This window comes from Rhinichthys klamathensis, unplaced genomic scaffold (genome assembly GCF_029890125.1).
Source record: "Rhinichthys klamathensis goyatoka isolate OS25496 unplaced genomic scaffold, OSU_Roscu_1.1 h1tg000058l_1, whole genome shotgun sequence".
NCBI lineage: Eukaryota > Metazoa > Chordata > Actinopteri > Cypriniformes > Leuciscidae > Rhinichthys > Rhinichthys klamathensis.
The window spans coordinates 1,405,001-1,430,526 of NW_026606603.1; the positions used below are offsets into that span (position 1 = coordinate 1,405,001).

At 37.3% G+C, this 25,526-nt stretch overlaps 2 protein-coding genes across 2 annotated transcripts; both read left to right on the forward strand.

The window, feature by feature from the left end:
* The first annotated feature begins 2,012 nt into the window (after window positions 1-2,012).
* gprin3a (GPRIN family member 3a) lies at window positions 2,013-4,534 on the forward strand. The gene has a single exon (XM_056248774.1). It carries the CDS (start codon window positions 2,070-2,072, stop codon window positions 4,500-4,502), a length of 2,433 nt encoding a protein of 810 aa, XP_056104749.1. The 5' UTR covers window positions 2,013-2,069; the 3' UTR covers window positions 4,503-4,534.
* Window positions 4,535-11,742: 7,208 nt separating this feature from the next.
* Window positions 11,743-20,121, forward strand: ppm1ka (protein phosphatase, Mg2+/Mn2+ dependent 1Ka). The gene is made up of 6 exons (XM_056248776.1): window positions 11,743-12,185; window positions 12,998-13,098; window positions 15,355-15,520; window positions 17,070-17,214; window positions 17,452-17,586; window positions 19,685-20,121. The coding sequence occupies exons 1-6, from the start codon at window positions 11,752-11,754 to the stop codon at window positions 19,814-19,816; spliced, it is 1,113 nt and encodes a 370-aa protein (XP_056104751.1). The 5' UTR covers window positions 11,743-11,751; the 3' UTR covers window positions 19,817-20,121.
* Window positions 20,122-25,526: the final 5,405 nt, after the last annotated feature.

Sequence of the window (25,526 nt, forward strand, 5' to 3'; positions counted from 1 at the left end):
CAAACTAACAAGATGAATTACAGTGCATCTAAAGTATCCACAGCGCTTCACTTTCCCACATTTTGTTACAGCCTTATTCCAAAACGGATTAAATCAATTATTTTCCTCAAAATTCTTCAAACAATACCCCATAATGACAACGTGAAAGACGTTTGTTTGAAAACTTTGCAAATGTATTTAAAAATTAAAAATTAAAACGAAAAAAAATCACTTTTTTTTTGTTGTTGTGTTAGGCTACTGACACAAGACAGCAAATAAAATTGGCACATAAAACAAAAAATATTTGAAATTACATAATTTATTCCAGCCGCAATGCACTCTGGGTGTCAGTAGTACTTCTCAGCTATAATTAGCCTATAAGTCTAATTTTACAGTGTTATATTTTGAAAACGAGAGAGTTAAGCATTTGTTAAGGCAGTATATATTCTGTTATAGTCGTCGTTTATTTGATCATTAGGCCTATATTATATTTAGCTATAAAGTCATAATTACTTCTGGGAAATTTAAGATTTTCTTTTGGACAGACATTTAGAGTTATTTTCGATTAAAAAAAATATGCCACAAACAAATTATTCAGCGCAAGTTGTGTTCATTTAGGTGATTTGAGACAGATTTTTTTTAACGTTTCTTTATAACATTACAGCATATTGGAATAATGTATTAAATATTAAATTGTATAAGCATAAGCGCTGCATGCATAAAATGCAGGTGCATTTATGTTTACATATCAAGAACATATTTCCTTCTGGCGAATTCCCAGCTGAACTGGGAGAAAAGCCAGGCGATCTGACGCGCACAACTGTAAAATGTTTGTTGATGTTTTGGAAAAATGAGACGCACATCATCAAACTAAATCAATATGTGTGTGCGCTGTATTGCGCGCGTCACCCCTGCTTCTCTTGCAGCTCGTGCGCGCGCATCGTCATTTATTCAAGCATGAGAGGGAAAAACACTCCACAGTTTCAGCATCAACCTTCAGAAGAACACACACACACACGCACACACACCATGATGGACATCGTCTGGATTTTGGAGGCATTAATAGTGAGTATAATTGTGCGTGTAATATTTATTCAAGAAGACGTGTTTGTGGTCCATTTGTGTACTTTAATGACACATAAAGCGATAGTGTTTACGCGGTCGTGCAATGGGCGTCGTCGATAATCTCTGTAGCCTACATTTATTACCCATCATACTGTTATGTTACAGGAGAATAAGGGAGTTCTGGACACTTTCTTGTTTTGTTTTTTTATGTGTTTTTTTTTTCAGCAGGGAAATTTGAGTTGTCGTTTTAAATTGCTATATTTTCACAATTGGCTCTGATTGCATTTGTAAAACAGACAGCATTCAAAACCTGCTTTCATGAGTTTTGTTTTGTTTCCTTTTAAAAAAACATAGTTTCAAATCAATGCGTATATGATTATTCTAACATGCAGTAATAACATTTGGTTTATTCACTAAAATGCAACTGGAATATAGTTTCAGTGTAGTAATTTTTAACAAGTTAATTCAATAACAAGCAATGCAAGATAAATTGCAAATGTAGAGGGCCTTGAATGTACAGTCGTTACGTCAGGAGTGCACTTACAGTACCTAACCGAATTGACATAAAATCAATAAATCCTGTCATTTCCATCTATCTAATGTGAATTACAAAGTTTGATCAATGAAACAGCGCTTTCATCTCTCTGATGGGCCTCTTAATGATTGGTTCCTCTCTCTTTCTGTTTATCCTGCTCTATGTCGATGAATTGGAAATGCTTTTGCATGTTTTAATGTACAGTGTAAACAATTTGACCGTATGGCAAAGCTCTTAAAACAATTCATTATGCTTGTTTATTGATTTCATTTAGATATTTCACCCAAAATAATCAAACTATTTGAAAATCTAAAGAAGTAAAAGGTTTTTTGAGTAAGCCTCAAGATCAAAACTCACTAATGGTTTGAAAATCCACCAAATAGCAAAGATTTTCTTTAACAGAATCTGCTGTTTTTCACTTGACAGGTGTGTCGTACCCACAACTAAAACATCACTAAATCAGAGCTGGATATTCATTTGGATTGGTTTCATGGAATCCCGACCTGCCTTCCTTCATCCGCCCAGAAACGATGAGCCCAAGGCATGCTGGGAATCTGAGCCCAAGACCTCAGGACAACACAGAAAGGGAAACACCTCTCCTGGAACCAGGACAAGACTTGGAGAGAATCATGGGATTGAAGTAAAAGCTAAAGAGCTAGAGGAGAGATCCAACTCAATGGAATCTGCTGGCCATGAAAAAACACTAAAACACACAGCATTAGCAACCAATCCAGCCGCAGAACCCCTCCCTGCCTCGAGAATACCCACCATGCACTCGGCTACGACCAAGCAAGTCACTGTGAGAACAATCAACACAACTGCTATGACTAAAATAGCATCAACTCAACCAAACAAAGCAACTGCACCTGGAATGGTCTTAAGTTTATCCACTCAACCTCAACCCAGTGGGTCAAAACTCAGATCCCCAAATGCAAGCCATGAGAAGAAGCTACAAGCGAATGCGAAAACATTCTCCAAAAACATCCAAAAGACGGCCTCAGCATCTCATATAATGGGCTCCGCAGACTCCCCACAAAAGATGCTTCACAAAACCGCTTCCGCTTCCCAGATTTCCTCAAACGACTCTCCCAAGAATCTCAACCGGGCATCTCTCTCGCACATTCCTCGAGCCACTTCCAGCCCCAAACTTAAACTATCCCACGCTGCATCTCTCAAATTGGACAAAACCGAGCGGATTAAAAGAGTTACAGGCAAAGAAGGACCGTTATCGACTTCTCCGAAAGATATAATGATTGACACATTGGTGGAGAGCAAACTGCAACTGGGGGCGAAAGCAGCAGGAGAGAGTCCTCAGGGACGCCAGGAGCAAGAGATAAAGAGCAGGATTGAGAGAAAAGGAGAAACGCTTGGAGATGAAAGAGAGGACACTGTCCCTCAGGGACACGGTGGAAGAGACCTCACCGTGAAGAGCTCGACAGGGTGCAAACAAACCTCCGCTCTGTCATCGAAACAAGCAGCTGAACAGCAGAAAGAGCCTGAAGACAAGACTGACGCATATGTCACAACCCAAGAGAGACACGCAGGGAGCAGTCAGAGACAGAAGGAAAAGGAGGAAGCAAAAAGCGAGGAGAGGAGACAGACAGGAGAGAGAAAGGGGGCAGTTGAGATTAAGGACAAGATGGTGACTGAGGCCAAGAAGGATACAGTGATGAACGAAAAGGATAAGACACCGACATCCAAGCAACTGAACAATGAAGAGACAAAGACAATTAAAGGTTTCCTAGTGGATAAGACGCCGGCATCCAAGCAATTGAACGATGCAGAGACAAAGACAATTAAAGGTTTCCTAGTGGATAAGACGCCAACATCCAAGCAATTGAACGATGCAGAGACAAAGACAATTAAAGGTTTCCTAGTGGATAAGACGCCAACATCCAAGCAATTAAACGATGCAGAGACAAAGACAATTAAAGGTTTCCAAGTGGATAAGACGTCGACATCCAAGCAATTGAACGATGCAGAGACCAAGACAATTAAAGGTTTCCAAGTGGATAAGACGCCAACATCCAAGGAATTGAACGATGCAGAGACCAAGACAATTAAAGGTTTCCCAGTGGATAAGACGTCGGCATCCAAGGAATTGAACGATGCAGAGACAAAGACATATAAAGGTTTCCTAGTGACCGAAACAAAGGACGCAGCACTACAGGTGGATCTGCACCCAGTTTACGTTGACGTCGAGGTCCAGGCGGTCATGGAGGTTTGCAGCAAATCCACAGACATGAGTCCAGTCCATGACTCTCAATACCTTAAATTGAACCCTGAGATTGACCTCAACCCTAAAGTGGGCCTATACAATGATCTCAGGCCCGATGGCAACTCTGACTCTGATTGGTTGCCAACTGTAGACCTCAGACCAACGGGAGCCAAGCCTAGATTTCTAGGTCCAGCCCCTTACAAGTCTCCCAATAGCCAGAAACCTCTACAACATGTGTGTCAAATAGAGATTGAACTTTGTAGCCAGTCACCGCAGACTCTTGATTCGAAAGTAACCATCAGTGAATTGGACACAACTTGTCGACTGTTGCCCGGAGTGACAAACAAGTCCTCCGAGGACTCCTTAAAACCCATCAACTCTGGGAGAACAGGAGAAGTGAAGGGAGAAAAGGAGAAGAGTGGTGCACCTCAGCAGATCATCTGGGATGAGCAGGGAATGACGTGGGAAGTGTATGGAGCGTCGCTGGATATGGAATCGCTGGGGTTTGCCATCCAGAACCACCTGCAGTGCAAGATCCGTGAACACGAGCGGCGGATCAGCACACTCCGGAACTCCATATGCCTCTCTGAACAATCGCCCGAAAAGGGTAGGACAGGAAAGAGGAAGAGGAATGTCTTCAGGTCACTGTTCCCTGGATCTAATTGCTGCTTGAAACCACAACCCAAAGAGGAACTGCCAAAGTGACTCGTTTTTTTTTTTGGTAACACTTTAATTTCACTTTAGGCATTCTACTAACTATAGGTAACTTTGCAACTACATGTCAACTAACCCTTATTAGATGATTAGTAGATTGTCTCCTTAATATCTGCTAAAACCTTATTTTGATTCTCCCCATGAGACATTTTATAAGTAATTTTGCAACTACATGCCTATTCTATTAACCCAACCTAACAGTCTAATAATACTCTAATGAGTGTTACCGCAGGAACTTCCCAAGCTTCGCCAACTTCCCCCAACTTTGGGGTGGTACTCAGTGTGTTTCGACTGCAGAGAGGTCTATGAATTCAAAATCTCCCCATTAGAAAGTCTCTGCTGGCAAGGTAGTACTTTTTCAAAGTTCAGGAACCTTCACGGTTGAGACTTGGGCGCTGAACATGCTGATTGGTAGAGATCACTTAGCATTTTGATTGGTTTTCTCCACGCAGCATTTTATTTCAACCACCATTTTTTTAAAAATCTGTTGCGGTGCATGCAGTAGAGTTGTTTACTTTTCGAATCAACAATGGAGTTTAAAAAATACAATTAATGGACCGACGCCGAGGTTCAGGCTTTATTAAGCTTAAATTCAGAGGATGAAATCCTGCGTGAACTGTAAAGTAGCGCGCAGTCCTACGTCACCGAACTAATATGCCTAATCTTCACGGTACTTTGGACCGCGGTGGAAACTCAGACAGCAACAGGTCTAGGGGTAAAAAGTTCCTGGGACAAATTGGTCCGGGTAATTTCGGTAGAAACGCGGCTTTAGTTGACATGTAGCTGCAAATTAATGAGAGTTAGTTGACATGTAGTTACTTATAGTTAATAGAGTGTGTAAAATAAAGTGTAACCCATTTATATGTAAATGTATTTTATAGATGGAGGCTAGACTGGAGAATGTATAGCAGATTAAAAAAAGTAAAAAAATATGTAGACACGAACTGGAAGGTCTTGAAATGACTTCTTGTCAATGGCCGAGTCCCAAAATGGCGAACTTCATGTAAACTTGTTCTTGACTATGCAAGTGCATGAGACTGTAGAGTGTCCCATTTGTCGTTTTTATGATTCAGTTAATAAGCCCCACTTTTTTGGTTCTGGAGGGTTATTAAATGTCTCTTAAAGTGATAGTTCACTCAAAAAAAGAACATTCTGTCATCATTTACTCACCCTCATGTTGTTCTACTAAATCTTGCATGACTTTCTTTATTCTATGGAACACAAAAGTAGATATTTTAAAGAACCTTGGGAACAAAACAACACTGGACAACATTGACTTCTACTGTATTGACAAAACGGCACTGAGACCTTTGTGTTCCACAGAAGAATGAATCTTGTATAGTTTTGGATGGATATGATTAAATTTCATTTTGGGGTCAATTATCCCTTTAAGACTCATTCTCTGCCTCAACAAACACCATCTTTCAGATATTGTTCTGGATCAGTGTGTTCACACAGTTTGTGTTTGTTGGGGCAGAATGGAAATTGCAATTGTGTTTCCCATTTCTAAAGCCAACATCCAACATTATATGTGAACAATATTTGAAATGTTGGTATTTGTTTGAAGTGATGTGAACTAGCCTGTTAGACTGAGTTAATGCGTTCACTTGAATATTAATGTGAATCGTTCACTATTATGTAACTTTATTGAAAGTTCAATTACTTTTTTTTCCAATTTTGCACAGAAAAAAAACGGTCTACTGTCTTCACAGTATTAACTTAATGTCATTATATTTAGCTAGACATTTTCAAAACCAACTTTTTTATCACTTTTTTTATAAAAAAAATCTACTTTGTAGATTTAAAATGAGCACTGGTTTGAAAACAGTTTCTGTATGATAATGTTTTTAGGGACATTGAAGGTTTTCTCAGAACGGGTAATTACTGTCTAAATGAGAGCATTGATCATGTTCAGTCACTGTGGTCACTTTGTACTAGAGCTGCACGATTCTGGATAAATTGAGAATCACGATTTTTTTTTCAAACAATATCACGATTCTCCTATTCTGAACAGACTACTGAATAAAATAACATGTATTTTACTAGAGGTTCTGACAAAATATTAATTGCTGCAGTCTATTTAAAATGTTCAATTAATTAGAACTATTTTTTTCTTTTTAAATTGGTTGAATGAATGATTCAATGACTCCCTCATAAAGACTTGTTTCATTACTGGCGATAAGCCGGTGACCTGACTTTAGCTGATTACTGGATGAATCTGTGTTTTTGAACGAATATTGAATGATTGATTCAATGACAAATACATTTTAACAGTCACTTGTCGCCCCCTACTGGTGTAATAATGTATTGAAACAATCGTTATTTGAAGCATTACCTGATTACCTGGTTATTTTTTATCACTACCGTAGTCATCACACTTTATATCCGAACTATAAACTTTTATCCCAGTATTTCTGTGATAATTTTAATTATTGTAACAGAAATAGGGATACTGTGCGGTTGGAAAGACTGTTTGTGAAGCTGTTTCATACCTAAAAATGAGGTCCGGAGATTTTAATGCTCGGTATGATTTTGCCAAAAGTTTTTGACACAATAAATTGAATCGTTGTCATTTAGGAAAAATCGTGATGGTGTTTGAATCGAGACCGCAATCTTTTAACGATTAATCGTGCAGCTTTTTGTACTCACTTACATACACCTGAACAACTTCAAACACTGTCAATGCTGGCAGATGTTAATCTCACTGAAAAAGAATGACTTTCAGTTGCTTTATCACTGCAAAAAGCCTTCTAGAGATACACAATCATGGGCTGATAATCACTAGAGCACTTTAATGGAATAAAATAATGCTTGTATTGTTCTAGATAATGTGATCTGTGTCTGATTTTAAAGCCTCAAGTCTTGCACAAACAGAAATATAGTTAAAACACCTTGTGTATGAGCCTGGTTCTTGTTTTCTGAGCACTGTGATTGGTGTGTGATTTCATGTTATTTTTACCGAGGCACCAGGACTTGACTGAATGAGGTCTTTGTGTTTCCGCCCAGAGCTCTTAAGTGAAGTCTACTGAATATTTGATCTTTTCCGTGTGAGGGAGCAAGGCGTAGATATTGACTTAAAGTGGGTTATCTTTGTTCTAAATGATGTCTGAATTGAGTCCAGCTTTAAATATTTCAGTCGAGCTGCGTTGATATTGTATCTGCAGCACTCAGAGTAAATCAAACACACAGGTGTATAAGCACACACATCTACTGAGTCCTGTGTTCGGTCGACATTATGGACCCTACGGAGCATCTGCCCTACTTACTTCAGAGAAATGGTGTAATATCTCTCTTTCATATTTCTGTTTTGCTCTCTTTATAGATGTGCTGATGTTCCTCAAACATTTCGGTTAGTGTTTGTTCAAAACCTCAAACACTATAAGTATAGTAAATATTAAACTTCTGTAATTCGACACGAACAATATAACACAAACTTCATTCAGACTCAGTTTAAGGTGTGCAGTTCTAGTTTTGCTTTATTTCTTCAGAAATGTAAGGTTTGAAAATCTCCGAATGACCTCATACCAAATTATCTTTAATATTTGCATATTGTATTGTAATTGCTCTTTCTTCCATATGCAAATTAATGTAACCATTTATTGTTGTATTTTTATGGAATGGAATACTAGCCTAAAACTTGCTGTATATTGTGCAGTATTATTTGGCATTATGCACAGACTATTCTGCAAAATTTGTAAGAGTATACTGTAAATTAAACCTAAACCTTTACACATTTGCTACCTTGCAAGTGCAGCTGTTTGCTTAAGAAAACTTTATGGTCTCCACCGGAATGAGTTATTTATAGTGTATTTAAATGTATCTGTTTTGAGTACTTGCTGATCTTTTATTCATGACTTCAGCTGTGTTTACAGCAGAAACATGCTGTGATCCATCTCTCTCTCTCTCTCTCTGTGTGTGTGTGTGTGTGTGTGTGTGTGTGTGTGTGAGAGAGAGAGGCCAAACACACACAGTGTAAATGCTAATGCCCCTAATGCATTTCTAAATCAAATATAATTGGGAGTGTAACACATTTTAGTTAGATGTTCAAAGGTATTTCTATCTTAAATAATCATAGTAGGCCTACTTCTATTGGGGACGCATGTTCTCAAATCTGTCTTTATGTTGGAATACTATAGAACAAAGAATCCTTTGGTTTGAGGAAGTAATTTACAGAAAATAAACGAATAGAGTAAATCAAACTCATGTCAGTCATCAAGAGAATGTTGGACGCGGTGGCGCGCATAAAAAAGCGCCTGACCCAAACACTCACACACCCCCTCATCTGATTGGACGAGCGGACGATAGAGGCGGCCTGTGATTGGATAATCTGTGTAATGGAATGTGATGAAGAAGCGGGGTTTAGCAGCTCGGACGTTGTCTCTGATTGACATAAGAATGTATTCACTGTTCACTATTCACTGTATAATTTCCTTTAGTGATTATTAAAGTACCTCTGTGTCACTATTTTTGTATTATTTATTATCCCGACCGCTTCTGAAGCAGAACTTCGCCACTTGATATGTGTTACTTTTCTCAGCGCTGCTCAGGATCGACCAATCACAGTCGTTTGTGTTTATGTTCAGAATTATTGTGTAAACATTGCCGCGGCGTACTTTCATTATTAGCTCATGTTTCGAATTCTTTGAATTAATCGATTTAACAGTTTATAGGTTTTCGTATGCAAAAGTCTCTTTACTGACAAAGTATATCCTGAGATTTAAAAGCGGCTCAAATGTTGATTGGGCTTTTGAGCCGCCAACGCCCCCTGGAGCAAGTTTATCAGTTTAACTAGTAGCGTTGAAGTGTGTTGATTTGACACACACCTTCTGTCACTCCAGCTGTCTAGCTCACTTTTTTGGACGGACAATAACTTTGTCAACTAAATGACAAACCTGCTTATTTGACGCAGGTAAGTTGCTGTTATCTTTTTCACGAGTTTTGCTTTTGTAACGAGCGGTGACATTCAGAGCTTTCTGACTAAATCTGGTCTGACGAATTATTATGTTAGTAGGCCTATGTATATTGGGATATATTGAACTTGTTTGGAAAGCACTTTGTTGTACAGTTTTTACTGTCATTTTTTAAAATAGTTTTACAAGCATAAAGTTAATTTTTAAAAGTTTAGAAAAGAAAATATTTATTTATCCAGTTCGTTTGCAAAGTACATTGTTCTACATAAAGTTAAACTTCTAAAACGTAAAAAAAAAAAAAAAGTTTAGAAAAGAACAGAAGTGCTGGATAAGTTTTTAAAAATAATATTTTTTTTACCATGAATCAAAAGTAAAGTACATGTAAAATCAGCAAAAAACGTATTAATATTTTTAACAATAATAGGCTACATAAAGATATGGTGCAAATAAGAAAATGTGCTTTTTACAAAGTGACTGCTGCAAGTCATTGAAATCAAGAATATGCATTTTGAAATGCACACATTCATTGCCGAACACTTGTTGTGATGATGCATTACTGACCCAGTGATGTCATTGGGGCCGGCAATGGCATGTATTTGTTTTGACACGAAACACACACGTCTCACAAAGGTCAGCAGTGTGTGTGACGCACAGCAGATTCACATGAACTTGACCTGAAGAAGTCATCAATTCAATTCAAGCTTTTAGTGTAGCGCTTTGCACAATAGGCTACATATTGTTTCAAAGCAGCTTTACAGAAAATGCTTGTTTCAATGAAGTATTCAGTTATCAGCCAGAGATGAGTGTGTCAAAGTAATGTGATATACAGCTGTAATGTTATGTTGTACGTTAACTTCATTAACTTTATGCTGCAGTTACAACTTGTTCTCATAATTACAGTATAAGGAATAAACAATGTTAATGATTATGTTGCCATCATCTGAAATCTTCACAATGTCTGCATCATCTGAAAACATTGCAAAAGATTTGGAGTCTGTTTTGACTTGGCAAACACTACTAACTACAATAAGGGTCTCATTACTTAACATTAATTAATGCATTAACTAACATTAACTAACAACGAGTAATACATGTGTTACAGTATTTATTAATCTTTGTGAATTTTGGTTAATTTACAATACCACTACTGTTAGTTCATGTTAGATCAGGTCAGTTAAATAACATGGTAACACTTGCATTTCATTGGTTAACTACATTTTTTTGAAGATGAACTAACAACGATCAATACTTCTAAAACAATAACTAATCTTAGTTAAGGTTAATTCAACATTTACTAATACATTATTAAAATCAAAAGATGTATCTGTTAACATTATTTAATGGAGCTGAGCTGACATGAACTAACAGTGAACAGTTATATTTGTATTAACTAACGTTAACAAAGATAAATAAATACTGTAACAAAAGTATCTCTTATTGTTAATGTTGGTAAATGCACTTACTGATGTTAATTCGTGGGACCTTATTATGTAAAGTGTTATCAATAATATTAACAGATAAAACTTTGGATTTTAATATTGTATTAGTAAATGGTGATCAATATATATTTTTTGTTCATTCATGCTAACTAAATGAAACTAGTGCTGTCAAATCGATTAATCGCGATAACATAAGTTTGTACATATATGTGTGTGTGTGTTGTGTATGTGTGTAAATATATACACAGTGTGTATATATACAGTATATATATATATATATAAATATATTCACACGCACACATATATTTACAAACTTTTATGTTAGATGCTATTAATCGCATTAAATCTATTTAATCGCATCTAACATAACAGTTTGTAAATACATAATGTATATATATACTGTATATATATATATATATATGTATATATATATATACTCACATACATACACACACATGTATATTTACTAACTTTTATTTGAGATCGTTTGTCGCATCCAACATAAAAGTTTGTAAATATATAGTGTGTATATATATATATATATATATATATACACTGTGTACATATATACACGCATACAGTACATACACACACATATATATTTACAAACTTTTATTTTAGACGCAATTAATCACGAGTCACGACTAATCGCGATTAATCACATCTAACATAAAGTTTGTAAATACATGTGTGTGTGTATTTATATATATATATATACATACAATATATATATACACACACATACAGTATATTTACAAACTTTTATGTTAGATGTGATTAATCGCGATTAATCGATTTGACAGCACTAAATGAAACCTTATTTCAAAGTGTTCTCCTTTAATTTTGATCACAGGAGTCCTATCTGAAGTGTGCTGAGGAACAGAAGTCTGAATGTCCGTCTCGGCCGTCTCGTTGTCCCGTCTGCTCCGACGCAGCCTCCCCGCGGTGGGCCGGAGCGCGAACACACGTCCAGCCAGGTGTGTGTGCGAGCGGGAGCCGGCCATTCCCGGAGTCCGATGGAGCAGCACACGCTTGGACATGGACGGCAGCGGGCGTCCAGCCACGTGGGATTCCTTTGGGATTTGGGATAACCGGATAGAGGAGCCCATCCAGTTGCCGCCCAGCATCCGCTATGGGACCCCCATCCCACACGTCAGCCTTTCCAACGTGGGCTGCGCCTCCCACATCGGCCGTCGGCGGGAAAACGAGGACCGCTTCCAAGTGAGCAAGCTCGCGCATAACACACTGTACTTCGCTGTGTTTGACGGGCACGGAGGACCACAGGCCGCCGATTTCTGTCACAAACACATGGAGCAACACATCAGGTACACCATATGGTGACCTCCAGTTAAACTCAATTAACCCTATATATATAACCCTGTATTATGTTAAAGTTCTAGTTATGATCATTATGTTCCAGGTAAAATTAACCCTAGACTGAGAAAAGTAGGCTTTGAAACAGTTTTCACTCAGAAAACGCAAGTGAATTTGACAAATAATTACAAAGAAATGGAGAAACACATTGAATTAAACGTGAAATTTTGAAGTAGAAAGAATGATTTAGTATTTTCTTGTAAAAAGTACTAGTTTTATTTATAACTTCGACATTTTCACAATCTAGTTTGAATCAATACAATTCACCAATAAAAAAAAAATCTGGTAAAATATTTAAAATACTACTAAAATAATTCACATTTTGTAAAAAAAAATGTTTTTTAATTGTTGTTAAAATACAGTTCTAAATATAATTTATATACAGTATAATTTAAATAAACAAATTTTGTTTTTGTTTGTTTTTATGCCTTCAATGCATCATATACTGTATATTACTGGCAGTTTTAGTTTCTTTCTAAAGCTAATTATTGTATTTTTGATGCTTTTCTCATTTAACACAATAATGACTTTAAATGACAAATTTAATGTGCGATTAATTAGATTAATTAATCACTACATCATGATTAAAATTTTAAATCGTGTTTAATTTTAAGCATAATTTAATCATGTTCATGATTATAAACAAAATATAAAGAAAATCATAACCAGTATTTCCATCAACTCAAGAATGTGTTCTGGGTCAATGCAATATAACGCACCATTGTGAATGAAATAGTGAAGATGAAGTTGTTGTGTTTTGTAGGGATTGTTTGGAGGTGGAAACAGATTTACAGGCGGTTTTGTCGAAAGCGTTCCTGCAGGTGGACGTGGCTTTGGCTGCCGAGCTGCGGATATATGGCAATGGTATGAAGAATTATCATTTACATTTATGCATTTGCCACATGCATTGCATTTCATGGCACACATATTTTATCAGTTCATGCATTCCCTGTATGACTTTGAGGATTTCATACATACACTAAACAGCCACTTTACATGTCATAAGTGTCATGAATATCATGAAATATCATGAAAATTTGACTTTTTCCGTGTTTAAGTGTTATAATCGGGTGCGTCTACCAACACAGAAAACATGAAAAGTGAAAGCCAGTATCTTTGTTCTGGTGAGCCTTTCTCTGCAAGCATGTCAAAAAATAAGTTGATTAGATTTCACTCCCCTTCTGATGTAGGAAGGGGATCTTATTATAATATTACCATTATGGTTTACACCAGCGTAACCAGTTCTGACGCAATGGCAAAAGTTCGAGTAAAGCATGTAAACTGTTCTGTCGTTGAGCACAGACGAGCAAATCATGTCACAGCTGTCTTATAAAGACCTCAGGGAACTGTGTCAACTTGTGTATAAGTTAAACATGACGGTTCATGCAAGTTGATGAGATGAATCAATGTAACTCCACAACAACTCCACGCATGTATCCTCTAACCATTCAGAAACGTCCAGGAGCGTCTAAAAGGTAAACTCTCCCCGAGTCTCTCCGTAAGGCTACACTCGCTATCTCTGAGATTGTGGATGAGGGAGATTCGCCCGTCGTGTTATTGCCGGAGTCTCTGAAGCTCGTGTAAAGGCTCCGCCCTCTTCTGAACGGGGGCGGAGCAGCAGCTCATTTGCATTTAAAGGGACACACACAAAAATGGCGCGTTTTTGCTCACACCCAAAAAGGGGCAAATTTGACAAGCTATAATAAATGACCAGACGCGGCCTTACCTATGTTTCACACGTTTCAATTGAAACAGGCCCCGTCCTCCAACGGGGGCCCCAACAGACCAGCAAAATCCCATTCATTTTCTCCGTAGGATATTGATTTTCAGCCAAAATGTCTAAACCATCCAAGGTAGATTGACCACGAGCTACGAGGTTGTGAAACGAAAGTTTCTGCTCCTATAAAAGCCACAATTCTAAGCAAAACACTGACGTCTCTGATTGGTCGAAGTAAGTGGCCATGGCGACGTTTACCGCCCCCGCGAACGGCTTAAGCGATCTGAAGAATAATATCGGTAGTTTATGTGTTTATACCTTTACCTATTCAAGTCGAGGGGATGTTTGAGCTGGGTTTTTTTTAAGTCAGCACAGACAGCTGAAAATATACTGCGCAAATCAATTAAGCAGTGAAGTTACCCTGCGTGAAAGGGCGAGGCTTATTCCAACGTAAAACGCTTTATAAGGGCCCTTTGACACCTACCTTGTTTGGTCCGGACATTTCAGTTTGGTCCGAATCAAAATGACAGGTGTGAAACCTCCCCCGCACCACGGTCCGGACCAAACAGGTGAAATTTGGTCCGACGAAAAGAGCTAGTCTCGGTCCGGATCAAACTGAACAAAGGTTTGGTTCGTTTCTAGTGTGAAAGCATTTCTGTATGGTTCGGACTTTCAGACCTTTTAAAGGATGCTCCGGTGGTTCCCGCATAGCCGAAAAACAGAAGCTGGCAGGAGAAATGAGCCGTGGCACATGGGGAGAGGAGCAGACGAGGTTTTTAATTGAAGTATGGTCTGATGACATAAGAAGAAGTCAACTCGATAAAATGTTCGCACAACGAGGACGTTCATTTGGCGAATTTGACCTAGCTGTGTGTATAGTTGGTGCTGCGGGTAATTATGCCATAAAAATATCAATATAGTTACAACGATATGCGTCTGTTCATTCATGTTGTCAAAGTTACCCGCTGAACTGACGACACGCTGACGTCACACACACACGTCCATTTACAAACCAATCAATGTCGAGATGCAGCACACCCAAATGATGACGACAGGACGCGAGTGTGTCACGTAAAGGTCTTTAGTGCGCTCGCATAACTGCAGTGTGAAACCAAACCAAAACTTTCTGAAAGTATAAAATGTATCAAAACCTGAACTTTGGTTCGGACCTTGGTGCGGACTTTCAGGTGTGAAAACGCCCTAAGTGTATATAGTTTTAATCAAATAAGGTTGGATTATTTCTATGTTGAGCTGCCTGTTTTATGTGTGTAGGGCCCCATATTAGTTATTGAAACGGGCCCCCAGATGCTTAAGGCCGCCGCTGTATATTACATCTTGTGAAAAGGGGCATAATGTGTCACCTTTAAAAGCATCAAATCCTGTAAGTGTGTTTGTCTCGTCAGCCTCGCTCATGATGGTGGGCACGACTGCGACAGTGGCGCTGCTGAGAGACGGGATCGAGCTGGTCGTCGGCAGTGTTGGGGACAGCCGAGCTCTTCTGTGCAGGAAGGGCAAAGCTCGCAAACTCACTGACGATCACACGCCAGAGAGGAAAGATGAGAAACACAGGTACACACACACACACACACACACACACACACCAGCGCTCCAGGAATAACATGTTCTGCATGTGTAGTGATACCAGATCTCTCTGCGTATTTAACAGGCCTGTGTGCTATTAATAAAAGCCAAGCGCCTGCGACTCAAATGATGGCTTACGGCTGTATGAACCGCGCGTGCAATGTTACGCAAGTCTTCGTTTGGTTATGTGGATTGTATTTGCAGAACAATTTTGGCATATCGCTTGGATAAAAGTACTGTTTTAGGTTACTATCTGGACATGGCATGCTAATAACATGCTTTTTTATATATAAATAGTTTTCTTTAATATTTAGAATTTTTGAATTTGCTTTTTTAAAATATATTATCAGTCTTTATTTTAATTTCAGGGTTTTTTTGTAATTATATTATGTGTTTTCGTAATTTTTATTATTTTTGTTATTTTTTTATATTGCCATTTAAGTTTCATTTATTTTTATTTCCCTTCTAATTCATGTTAGTATTTTTAGTGCTTCAACATATTTCAGTTTGTTTCCAGTCAATGCTATTTTAGTATAATTGAGATACTATAGTTTATAGTTATTATTATTATTTTTAATTTGTTTTTATTCATATGTTTTTTTAAATTGCAGTTAAAGGTTTAGTAATTTTGTTGTTTTGTCATTGTTTTTTTCTTAAACATGCCTATATAGTTATTAACTTGTATTTCAGTTGTAATTTTAATACAAGATAAACTAAATGAAATTGAGAAATGTTGAAATAAAATAAAAAGTTTGTTTAATATTCTATTTTATTTATTTAACACTTCATTTCACTTGATGCCAAGGCAGTTTCCGTTTAGTTTAAGTGTCATCTAACATTTAAATGTTATTTTATTTAAACTTTATTTCAATTAACAAAAATGCAGATGAGACTGGAGTAATGATGCTGAAAATTCAGCTTTGATCACAGGAATTAATTACATTTATAAATATATTCAAGCACAACACCTCTTTTTAAAATAGTAATAATATTTCACATTATAACAGATTTTACTGTATTTTTCATCAATTACAGGTGAAACTAAAAAAATTAGTTTTTTTGCAAAAGTTCATTTATTTCAGTAATTCAACTTAAAAGGTGAAACTAATATATTATATAGACTCGTTACATGCAAAGTGAGATATTTCAAGCCTTTATTTGTTATAATTTTGATGATTATGGCTTACAGACATGAAAACCTTTTCACAATATTTTAATTTTGACTTTGGGGTTTTCATAAGCTGTAAGCCATAATCATCACAATTATAACAAATAAAGGCTTGAAATATCTCACTTTGCATGTAATGAGTGTATATAATATATTAGTTTCACCTTTTAAGTTGAATTACTGAAATAAATGAACTTTTGCACCATATTCTCATTTTTCGAGTTTCACCTGTAAATGCAGCCTTGAAGAGACTTTTTTCAGAAACATTAAAAACACCAAACTTTCGAAGAGTAGTGTACATTGATATTATCATGCCTGTATCATGGTACCACCAAAGCATGTAAACAATGTGTGTTTGTGTGTGTGTAGAGTCCGTCACAGTGGCGGGTTCGTGGCGTGGAACAGCGTCGGTCAGGCGAACGTTAACGGCCGCTTGGCAATGACCCGCAGCATCGGAGACTTCGACCTGAAGGAGAGCGGAGTGATCGCAGAACCGGAGACCACTCGAACCCTGGTATGCACTTATGTCACAATATGTTATAGGCAATTGGATCCATTTAAAAGAAAAGTCTGGGCGCGCGCTATAATTGTGCATTTCAACCTGCATTTTACAACTTTTTTTGTTTGTAGGAAAAATTGCAAAACATAAATCGTCAAATGAAACAAAATTTTAGTTGGTGGTATTTCAATGTGCAAAGCTTGCGTCCAATTTGTTGTGTAAACGTGCGCTGATTGTTACTGGCGTCTGTAGTTGCAGCACGCGCACGACTCTTTCCTGGTTCTCACCACCGACGGCATCAACTTCATCATGACCAACCAGGAGATCTGTGACGTCATCAACCAGTGCCACGACCCCCCCGAGGCGGCAAACGTCATAGCTGAGCAGGTGCAGAGAGAGCTATGAAATTAGGGCTGTACTCAACCAAAGAAAATCTTGGTCGACTGAAGTCCTGAAATTTCGACTAGAAATCGATGGGGGGTGGAAAAAACACGGAAGAAACGCGGAAAAATAAACGTTAGATTAATTATCTGCGCAGTACTTGGTAGCCTTGTCCGCCTAAATGAAGTATAAATAAACATAAAAACTAGTAGGCTATTTGCAGTGTATTAAATAGTTTTTGACCTAATTATTTTGCACTGAAATTACACACTCGAGTCTGTCGGCTCTGCATCACGTGCACCTGCGCAATAGGGGTGGAACGGTACACAGAAGTCACGGTTCGGTTCATACCTCGGTTCAGACGTCACGGTTCGGTACGATATCGGTACAATGGAGTGAATAGCAAAACAAAAATATAGAAGGCTTTTTTATAAATGTCTTAAGCCTTGTATTTTTTAAATAAGTTTTATTAATAAAGGCATAGAACCAGTTTATTTGTAGTGCACTGACAGTAGTTTTATATAATTAGTTTATTAATTAAATTATTAAATAGACGAAAAGACCTTGAGATATGTTTGGTAATTGTACCTGAATGAATTTAAAATTAATTTGCTATTTCAGATCAATATATTTGTTTTCCTTCATTTTAATGAACCCTAACTTTATTCTCATCTGAATTATAAATAATTGATTTCCGTATAAAATAATACTACCATTAAAAACTTTTGTTAACAGTTGTAGGTTACAGTTTGCTAAGAGTTTAGAGTGTGACAAAAGCACAATGTTGTGTTTTATTGCGTAAACATGAAAGTAAACAATTTGCAGTTTTAATGATGTCCTGTATGAAAAAAATGACGGAGTACGTTTTTATGTTTCCACTGTTCGATCGCCCGTGCCTCTCTCAAACACACACACTGTTCGATCGCGCGATTCGCGCCCGCGCCTCTCTCTCGCACGCGCGCACACACACACACACACACACAGTTCGATCGCGCGATTCGCGCCCGTGCCTCTCTCTCTCTCTCGCGCGCGCGCGCGCACACACACGCACACGCACACACACACTGTTAATCGCGCCTTTCTCTCTCTCTCGCGCACACACACACACACACACACACACTCCAGCATTGCATTCTTGATCGCAGCCTGTTCATTGCTGCGTTCACAGTCACACCAAAAGCGAATAGAGCGAAATTTATCGCTTTTTTTATTTGTACCGTGTATTCTCCGTGCAAATTCGTGCACCGAACCGTGACGCCCGTACCGTTTCGGTTCAATACGAATACATGTACCGTTCCACCCCTACTGCGCAATATTACAGCTAGCCTATGATTTCAGAAAATAGCACTATGTCAACTAGTGATATCAGCACAAGAACTGTTGAGGAATATGCAACATGATTTCGACAATTGTTTTTGTCATATGTTATAATAACTGACAGACACTATCATTTCAGACACAAATAGACTATTAACTTAAAGCTTTTACTTTTAAACGCAAAAGGCACGTCCTCTTTAATAAAAAAAATTATATTTATTAAACAAACCAGATCAAGACGAGAGCAGAAACGAAATGAAGTGCATAACTGAAAAATAAAGCATAGGCTCAAAACAAATACAAACAATTGCGCATTAGGTTTAGGCGTTGGGTTGGGCTAATCCAAAACAAGGGGGGTGTTCTGCAGACAGACTATTACCTGGGAAACAGGGGTGCGCTGAAAACACCCCCATTAGCAGTTAGTGCTGTCCACCTGATGAAATTAACACGGCAAATAAATCGACCAATCAGAATTTTGGTCGAGCCAGAACATATCGACCAATAAATCAACTAGTCGACTGGGAGATTACAGCCCTAGAAATCAATAACACATTTTTCTTAAATATATACATGCATGTGTGTGTATATATTTATATATATAAAGTAATTAAACACAGTACACACATATTTATTATGTAAACACAAACTTTTATTTTGGACGTGATTTACCGTTGCACAGCCCTAGAGGAAATCTTATAGTCTGAGAAAGGAAAATAGAGGCACACAATTAATAAGTATTTGATTTGCACAATGTTTCTTCTTCTTAAAGTGTGTTTGTGTTGTCCAGGCGCTGCAGTACGGCTCGGAGGACAACAGCACACTTATTGTCGTCCCGTTCGGAGCGTGGGGAAAGCATCAGAACGACGAATACACGTACAACATGAGCCGAAACTTCGCCTCCATCGGCCGCTGGTCTTAACGGCGGTCAAAAGATCATCTCAGCACGAGGAGAAGCGTTCCCAATACACAACCACACCAGAGCAAACACAAGTCCAGACGCATCAGCTGCAATCTAAAGGGAATGAAACAGGGAGAAAACTTCTGCTCGGATGATTTTATGATTTGACATCAACTTTATATTCAAAAAGCTTGGAAGCTTGTTTCCGCCACCAAGTATAAAAAAGGTAATTGTTTGGTTATATCTCACAATTCAGACTTTTTTTTCCTCACAATTACAAGTTTATATCTCACAATTCAGACTTTTCTCGCAATTACGAGTTTATATCGCAGAATTCAAACATTTTTCTCACAATTAAAAAAAAAAATTACATGAAAAATTGTCAGAATTGCGAGTTTATCCGAGTTGTGAGATATAAACTTGTAATTGTGAGAATTTTTTTTTAATTGTGAGATATAAACTCGTAATTGTGAGAAAAACGTTTGAATTGTGAGTTATAAATTCATATTTGCGAGGAAAAAGCTTGAATTGTGAGTAATTGCGAGAAAAATGTTTGAATTGTGAGATATAAACTCGTTATTGCAAAAGAAAATACAATTATGAGATATAAACTCGTTATTGCGCCACAAATGTTTGAATTGTGAGAAAAAAGTCAGAAACAAGCTTTCATAAAAAAGACAATAATTGTGGCTTATTATTTGGTTTACTCTTTATTAATATTTTATAACACTCATGGTGTTAAATAATTATTCAGTCACTCATTCATGAATCGGTGTAAAACATTTCAGAATGATTCCTAAATTGTTAAATGTGATAACTATGTAAGGAAATTTCAGGAACAGAAATCTGTTCTGCTTGTGTTTCGTGAACAGAAGTGGAGCCCTATCAAACAGATTATATCAGATTCATTCTTTTTCTTTCCAACAAAATCTTTATTTTGAATATTTCTGGAACACTCTGATAGTAATTTAAAAAATATATATTTTTATTTATTGGCTGAAACTGTATATAATATTTAATATACCAACCCGTACCTGCACAGGTGACGTTACCTGTTTACTGAGTATAGATTTCAGTCATTTGGTTATATAATGCCTGAAATTATCATGTCATGACACCCCCTTGCTAGCAACCACCCAGAACACCCTAAACACCCTAGCAACGTCCTAGCAACCACCTAGAACACCCTAGCAACGTCCTAGCAACCACCCAGAACATCCTAGCAACCACCCAGAACACCCTAAACACCCAGCAAGGTCCTAGCAATCACCTAGAACACCCTAGCAACGTCCTAGCAACCACCCAGAACACCCTAGCAACGTCCTAGCAACCACCCAGAACACCCTAGCAACGTCCTAGCAAACACCCAGAACACCCTTGCAACACCCCCTTCGATAAAAATAAATTATATATAATAATACTAATGGTAACACAATAAGGTAATATTTGTTAACATAAGTTAATGCATTAACTAACATGAACACTATATTTTTTTACAGTATGTATTAACTAATGTCAACTAATTGAACCTTATTATGTTAAAATGTTACTATAATATTAATGTATAATAGAATATATTAAGTTGCATTTTTCTTATATCTTGTGTTTATAGTGAACAACTGACTGGTTTTATCTGACTAAGAGTGATTAGTGTTTATGGTGTGTGTTCTTGACATATGTTGAGAGAAGAACAACTCCGGGTTCCTTTAATAACTGTATGTGAAAACAACTCAAAGGTTTTTATGTTTTTACTGTACATGATCAGCAGCTCTGTATATATTTTAAAATGTGTTTAGGAACCGCATGACCGTCTTGTTAAACCTCATTCTGTGGTTCTCTACTTTTATAAATGTGTTCTGGTAGGAAATGTTCATATTTATTTTCATGGCTAAATCTGTGCTCATGATCGCATCACTAATATCATGAAGTCACTCGTGTGTTTTTGTCTGATAAATGCTGACATGCTGGAGATATGGATGATGGATTTATTCCCAATGCCTTATTTCACGGTGGGAAATTCATAATGACACCTGCATGTACATTTAGTTTTGTTTATGAATCTATTTTTAGAGAAATTCTCTTTCAGTGAAGTATTAATATCTCTGCTCTGTTGAGTGATATTACATAATGTGAAATACGAGTGTAGAGAACCTCGTGTGAAATAAATACTGTTATGAACATGACAGAGCCACTTCCTCTTGAAAAAGTGTGAAACTAAAGTTCAAAGCTTGTTGGGATTTGTGTAATGCATATACATGTATCTTTACTTCTTTACAATCAGTGCTGGACTCGTTGGTTTTAATTATGTTGCATAATGCCAAATGCATAAATGTATTTTGATTTCTGGATTTTGATTACTACACTGTAAACAAACAAAAAAGTTGCTGCCTTAAATTTTTGAGTACAGTCAACTGGGATGTTCAAGTCATTTCAACTTAAATTACATTAAACTGACTTAAAGTAATGAGTTGAATCGAGTTTGAAGTTGAAAATTGCTTAACTTATTTTGACAAGTTAATGCAATGTAAAAACATATGTTGTCATAAATTATTGAGCATATCATTTTTACAGTGTAAGACAATAATTTATTTTCTTTAGAACAACATGCACGCCACTGAGGAATAAGATTGTGTATTTAAAAAGAAACTTGTTCCTATTGACATATAAAACGTAAAAAATTAATTAAAAAAAGTCTTTAGCCAGACTAGCAGAGACAGAGGAACACTGGTTGTAAGGTGAAGCCTGCAGTAATCATGGTTGCCCTTTAACTTTAGTGGGTAAGGTGAACTGCTGAACTAGTGTAAGTTATGGCTTGACCTATAGCTGGTAAACACACCCCACATGACGTATGTGTATAGTATGTGAGCTATGAATAGCTACTAGACAACAGCATGAGAAAATCTGCTGGTTTACTGAGAAACACAGTGTTTGTGTGTATTTGTCTGTCATTGTGTTCATCTCAGTACTGCTTAGATCTGAATTCAATGGCCATAAACTCAAGAAATTAGATGTATTTGGCTTGTATTCATTATTTTGGCTACGTTAGTAAAAGTGGAGTGTGTTGTAGTGGGCTAGTGAAGTTAAATATGTTCACTTCTGTCCTCTGCTGGTGGAAAAACATATAGTTCAGAATCAGATTCATCTTTACATTTCTGCATATTTGATTACACTGTAGGCTATTAACTCTTTCCCCACCAGGGATTTTGAAGCCAGCGCCAGCGTTTTTGATAATTTTTACAAAAGTGTCATCATGGCTCCCCAGAATATTTTGTTGTATTAATAACTGTTTTATTCTAACTTCATGCGTTTTTATCAACACTTGAATGTGGGCAAGATTAATTAAAAAACAAAATTTTGAACAAGAAGCTGAGAAAATCGCGTTTTTGTCAAATTCCTCAATAAATTACGGAAAATTCTGTCAATGGCGGGGCAAGAGTTAAAGTCAGAACATTAATTATAGGCTGAAAAATGATCTGAATGAAATAGGCTTGACACCCTAGCAGTTAAGATTAACAACAGCATGACATAGAAATAAAAACTGTAGTAGCATATTACAGCTCGACATGAGGAGCAAACGTTTATTTTGATGTTTAACATTTCTCCAATTAAAACAGCAGAAGTGGATTTGAGCCATTACACGAAACATATAGCCAAGTTTTAATATAATTCAGTTAGTCCGAGCTCATTAAAACCTCATAATAATGAAAAAATATGTTTAAAAATAGTTTTTAGATTGACATCGAATATGAATGACGATGCATCTGTTAACGGTTAATGGGCGGAGCATTGACGTCACGCGACACCTGAGCCCAACTGACATGATTGGAAAACCTGCGAAATTAGTAGTTTTAACTATTAAGTTTTGACATGAATATTCATGATGAAACCTATGGTCCAGAAAGAAGGAGAGTCGACTGAACTTGATTCTCACGAGGTTCAGAACATCATCAAGTCTTCTAATAGTAAGCTGATGTTGATGTCCCTGGCCGCCGTGCCAGTTTTATGATCTAGCTGGTCGCCGTGCCAGTGTTTTTCATCGCTTCTTGTCATGTGTGCAAAATTACAATTAGGCTGATTATTGGGACGTGTATTTATTTGTGTGCACTGTGCAATATGTGGTAGGTAGGGGGTTGAAGGGTTTGGTTTCTATTTTGTGATAATAATAGTAAACTGTTCTCTGGAATAGACTCTACTTGACTTTCGTGGATGTAAACAATAGGCTTAATGTAATCTCTTCAATTAGCCTATTAAAATCCATCCTCGACCTAACCACATGCTGTTCACCGGGTAACCTTAAAGCAAACTGCAACATTACAGAAAACCCTATAAATCCCAACATAAGATGATTAACTAACACACATCTTCCTATAATCTTATGCAAAAACACACAAAATAACACGTTAAATTTCAACATGTATTTTCCGTATGCTTTTAAACGCAATGTATGCTGGGAACTATAGCTCTGCTGCACTCATTCAGTTTAAGTTCAGTTTAATATAATCAGTTATTGAGTTCCCTTAACTTTTTTCTATTAACACCCCTGAAATGACTATTAAGTAAAAAAATGAAAGATTTGTGTTGCTGTAGTTCGTTTTAAAGCCCCCCTGTATTCAATAATTGTATCCCTTAAAACTCATCTTTTATCACCAAAATTACACATTTAAACGTTTTTTTTTCCTGTGAATTTTTTTTCCGCGCCTTAAAATGAATGTAACTCGACAGACACCCTTGCCTCATTTAGTAGGCTTTACATGGGTCTATGAATGAGCCCCGCCTCCACTCACTCACAGCAGCTCAGAGATCCACTCGTTGACGATGATCACAAGTTGATCTGATTGGTTACAAGGTAGTTTGTGACGTCAGAAACACCAGCGATTTCAAACCGTGTTTTTGAGAATGTCTTTGTTTCACTGCAGTTTTAAGGAGAAAATACTCAGCAATGCTGTCGACTTATGAATTTACACATGGTTTGTCTTAAAGCATATTAAAAACACCACATAGACATATAGCCTAAACAACATTAAAAGCTGGATTTTCACCACAGGGGGACTTTAAGTAAACTGAGCAAACAATCAAATCATTTTAGGCTGCAGTCTAACAGCGCTCTTCAATGTTTGGAATCGCATGAGGCGGGGTTTACTCTTCACAGAAGCTTCTGTAAAAAATAATACACACCTCTTCTGAGGTGTGACCGCATTACCATCAAGTGTGCATCATTCTAATAATTCAACAGCCCGTCGTCAATTATTCTATACGTATATAGGATGTGCTTTTGTGTGTTTTCACCTGCACACCCACTGAAGATAGGGTCAGTACCTGGATGGGAGACTCTGGGAAAACTGGGAAGAGAGCAGGGGGTGCTGTTCCTCCTATGGTCTCAGTGGGTCCTTAGCTACGTCCCAGTATGGTGTTGTTGTTCAACTGTACTGTAAAATGCCGCCTTTGTGGTTGAAATAAACCCCAGAGAGTCTTTCTCAGAAAGACTATGGTGTTACCCTGGTGTAAAATAGTCCCAACATCGTGTGTGTTTGTGTGTGTGATGGATTTAGGTTAGTGTAAGGGGAGAGAATACAGTTTGTACAGTATAAAAACCATTAGGTCTCTGGAATGCCCCATTTAGATAGACAAGTAAACGTGTGTTAGGAGACTGGATTAATAGAATAGAGTTGGAAGCCATGACGCCACACACACTCACACACACACACACACACACACACTCACACTCACTCCA